At 34.2% G+C, this 3625-nt stretch overlaps 1 protein-coding gene across 1 annotated transcript in view; it reads right to left on the bottom strand.

The window, feature by feature from the left end:
* LOC107726721 (nitric oxide synthase, brain-like) overlaps positions 1-3625 on the bottom strand; it is a 62866-nt gene that overhangs the window by 3927 nt on the left and 55314 nt on the right. Inside the window, exons 23-24 of the mRNA XM_016536413.1 lie at positions 688-775; positions 476-597 (exon numbers count right to left, since the gene is read on the bottom strand). Coding sequence (XP_016391899.1) covers positions 476-597; positions 688-775 — 210 coding nt within the window. The remainder of the gene's footprint in view (positions 1-475; positions 598-687; positions 776-3625) is intronic.

The following is a 3625-nucleotide window of genomic DNA, read 5'->3' as shown; positions in this document are numbered from 1 at the left end:
TTTAAAAAAAAAAATTTCTAGCAAACATTGCTGTAATGTTACTGGATAAGATAAACGAATCAAACAATTATTAACCTTTCTCAGACCTGGGCATTTAAATGAATCATTTAAATATGAATTTGTAAATTCAAGCAATTACAAGAATCAACAAAATAAAAGCTTAGATGGATATCTTAAAAAGTGATGAAATGTCACTGAATTTGAAAAATCTAATAAATCAAAGAATGCTAGACCTTTCTCAGAACTGGACATTTAAATGAATCATTTAAATTTGAGTTTCAAGTAAGTTTCAAGCAAATAAATTACATAAAATGAAAACTTTAGATGGATGGATACATAAATTTTTTATTACTCTACAAAAACACTTATAAATGCATTGATAAATTAGTAAATTGTTTAAACAAATTACACTTTCCTTTCTCAGAACTGTACATTTAAATGCACAATTTAAAATCAGAAGCAACCAAAAGCCTACCCTTGTTTTCAATATCATACAGTCTCTGTTGCCAGAAGCTTCTGAATGGAGCAATTCCAGTGCCTGGACCAACCAGAATACACGGAACCTGGTTGTCTTTTGGCATACGGAACGTTGGAGCCCTGAAACAGATAATACATCCTTTGATTTCATCAAATCCACAAGAAAACATCCATCAGTGGACATATTTGAGAAGTATATAAATGATTTACCCTCTGACAAAGCATGGCACCGCATCGCCTTCTTCCAAGCTATTGAGCCAGGAGGAACACACTCCGTGGTGCACAGGACCTTCTCCATCTAGCCGGAAAAAAACACATAATCCTTTAATCTGACACCCTGTGACACCGATCTAACGCCTAGCAATTTAGGACTGCGCAGGGCTGACATCACTTGCTTCAAATGGAAAGAAATTGCTATATTTTAGCCGCCAATTACGCCATTATGCACATAATTACATGTTTACAATGCATGTAAAATGTGTGAGAGATTAGATCACAGTTTCTCTTTCGTGCATGTTAACTAGAAAGGCTTAACAGCAAATGAGCAGATCTAGAATTAATTTGATCATTTAATTTTCATGTAGTCCCTATCTTTAAAATAAATGAGCAGCTATTAGATGAACAGTCAGAATCAGACTACTACCACGGACAACCAGCCCAGTTTCTCTTCTGACAATACAGATTAGGCACTTCAGTCAAATTGCTAATTAAGTTCATAGTCTCTTATTAAGCACCCAATTATTCACACCATACCACTGTGGGGGAAATTTGAGTTTTCAGGCCGTATGTCATTGTAACTGTTGAAAGTGAGAGGCTGTTTAGCGTGACTCTCACGGTTTGAGACGAGTGACAGAGAAGCACTTGAAACGTTTTTAACACTTTGAAGTGGATTGCATTGGTTAAACATAGCATCAGGTCTTGTTTACACCTGCTTTGAACATCTGGTGTTGAAGTGATAGGCAGAGATGCATTACCGTTAACACCTGGTACAAACAGCATCTCAAACATGTCTCCGGTGACCATTACCAGTCACTAGATATTGTCAAAGAGAAGGTTTCTGAAATAAAGACTTCTTACATCACTTACTACATCAGTCAATCTCTGCATATTGATCAAGCAAAATAAAGCAAAATGAAGCAAAAAATACTATTGTTTCTTAAGCCCAAAACACACTGCACGATTTTAGCAATCCTATAAGATCACTGCATGTCACACTGTGCGACATGGATCTAATAAACTTGGCTACGACGTGTGTAGACTATACGATGATGACACATATTGACTCGCACGTTACTATAGAAAAATAAACGTCATCAAAAAGAGCATGATAAATCACACTTTAGCAGTTGTATTTTTTATGTGTGCTGAAAAAAAAGTGGTGAAAGAGGAAGGGATAAGAGCTTGCGGTAAGCAGTTTTATGTTTTAGCACAATGTCGCGTTAATTTCATGTGGATTTTTATTGGATGGTCAGTGAACGTGGAACGTACCAGCAAACACACTTTGCAATGATCATTCTGTATCATAGGCTAACTTTGGTCGCAAGACCGTGACAACGACCGTCTTTGAACCGCTCTCACTGAACGACACAGGAGCACCGATTAGAGCCACGATTACAGAAATCGCCACGATTGTTTCACGATGCCAATATTTCGTCTGGGACAGCTGAAAATCATGCAGTGTGTTTAGGGCTTTATGCTCACCAAGATTACATTTATTTGATTAAAATTCAGTAACAGCAGTAAGTATTATTACGATCACTGTTTTCTATTTTAATATATTTTTAAACATGTTATTTTGCAAATTTTTCAGCATCATTACTCCAGTCTTCAGTGTCACATGATCCCACAGAAATAATTCTAATATGTTTATTTGCAAAAAAAAAAAATGTATTATTTGTTGAAAGCAGTTGTGCTGATTAATGTCTGTGAAAACGTGATGCATTTTGTTCAGGATTCTTAGATGCAATTCTTAGGTTCTTAGAAAGTTCAAAATGACAGCATTTATTCGAAAGAACATCTGAAGTCTTTTGTAATAAATGTCTTTGTCACTTTTGAAGTGTAAATCTGTCTTTGATGAAAATAAAGTATGAATTAAAAAAAAAAAATCACCCCACACTTTTGAATGGCAGTGTATATTATTAATATCAGTTTTATTTTTGTTGAAATATGAGATGTATTCAATTTAAAAAAACAAGAAACTAAAATATTTTTTCTGTATATATTTGTTTTAGATTTCATAAAGTTTATTACTATCAATTCTGTTAGAAGTGATATGTTTATTTACAAACTTACTATAAACATAAATTACCCTAATGTACATTACTGATGACAAAAATGAGAAGAAAAAAATCATATGCAAAATATAATCATATGATGTGTCATGCAGAGACTTATGGGAATGTCCTTTTGCTGTATATATTTACACATATACAGTTTTTTACCATATATGGTGTAAGGTAACTTAAGTTAACAATTAACAGGTTTTTAGCATCTTTACAGTCTTTCTGTAAAAATTCTAAGAATTATAGGTCAAGGTAATTTTTATTTATATAGCACCTTTAAACAACATTAATGCTGACCACGGTGCTTCACAGTAACACAATACAATGATAAAAAAATAAAAATACAAAGTTTAAAAATTAAATCAACAATTTAACCCATAAAACCGAATAAAAATCAGGAATAAGAATTTATCTCACTAAAACCAACATATCCAACAATTATAAATAGGCCTGAGAAAAGGGATACGTTTTCAATGATGATTTAAAGGGATAGTTCACCCAAAAATGAAAATTTGATGTTTATCTGCTTACCCCCAGGGCATGGAAGATGTAGGTGACTTTCTTTCTTCAGTAGAACACAAAAGAAAGATTTTTAACACAAACCGTTGCAGTCTGTCAGTCTTATAATGGAAGTGAATGGGAATCACGGCTTTGAGAGTAAAAAAAAACATACACAAACAAAACCAAATTAAACCCTGCGGCTCGTGACGATACATTGATGTGTAAAGACACGAAACGATTGGTCTGTGCAAGAAACTGAACAGTATTTACATCGTTTTTTTACCTCTGATTCACCGCAATGTCCGAACTGTCTGAACTGTCCTGAGCGCGTCCTCGACAGCCGGCACGTGACGCGTCTTCTTCTT

Source organism: Sinocyclocheilus rhinocerous, unplaced genomic scaffold (genome assembly GCF_001515625.1).
Source record: "Sinocyclocheilus rhinocerous isolate Xijiao unplaced genomic scaffold, SAMN03320098_v1.1 scaffold1658, whole genome shotgun sequence".
Taxonomy (NCBI): Eukaryota; Metazoa; Chordata; class Actinopteri; order Cypriniformes; family Cyprinidae; genus Sinocyclocheilus; species Sinocyclocheilus rhinocerous.
The sequence above is the reverse complement of the archived record's forward strand: the minus strand, read 5'-3'. Positions and strand labels throughout refer to the sequence as shown.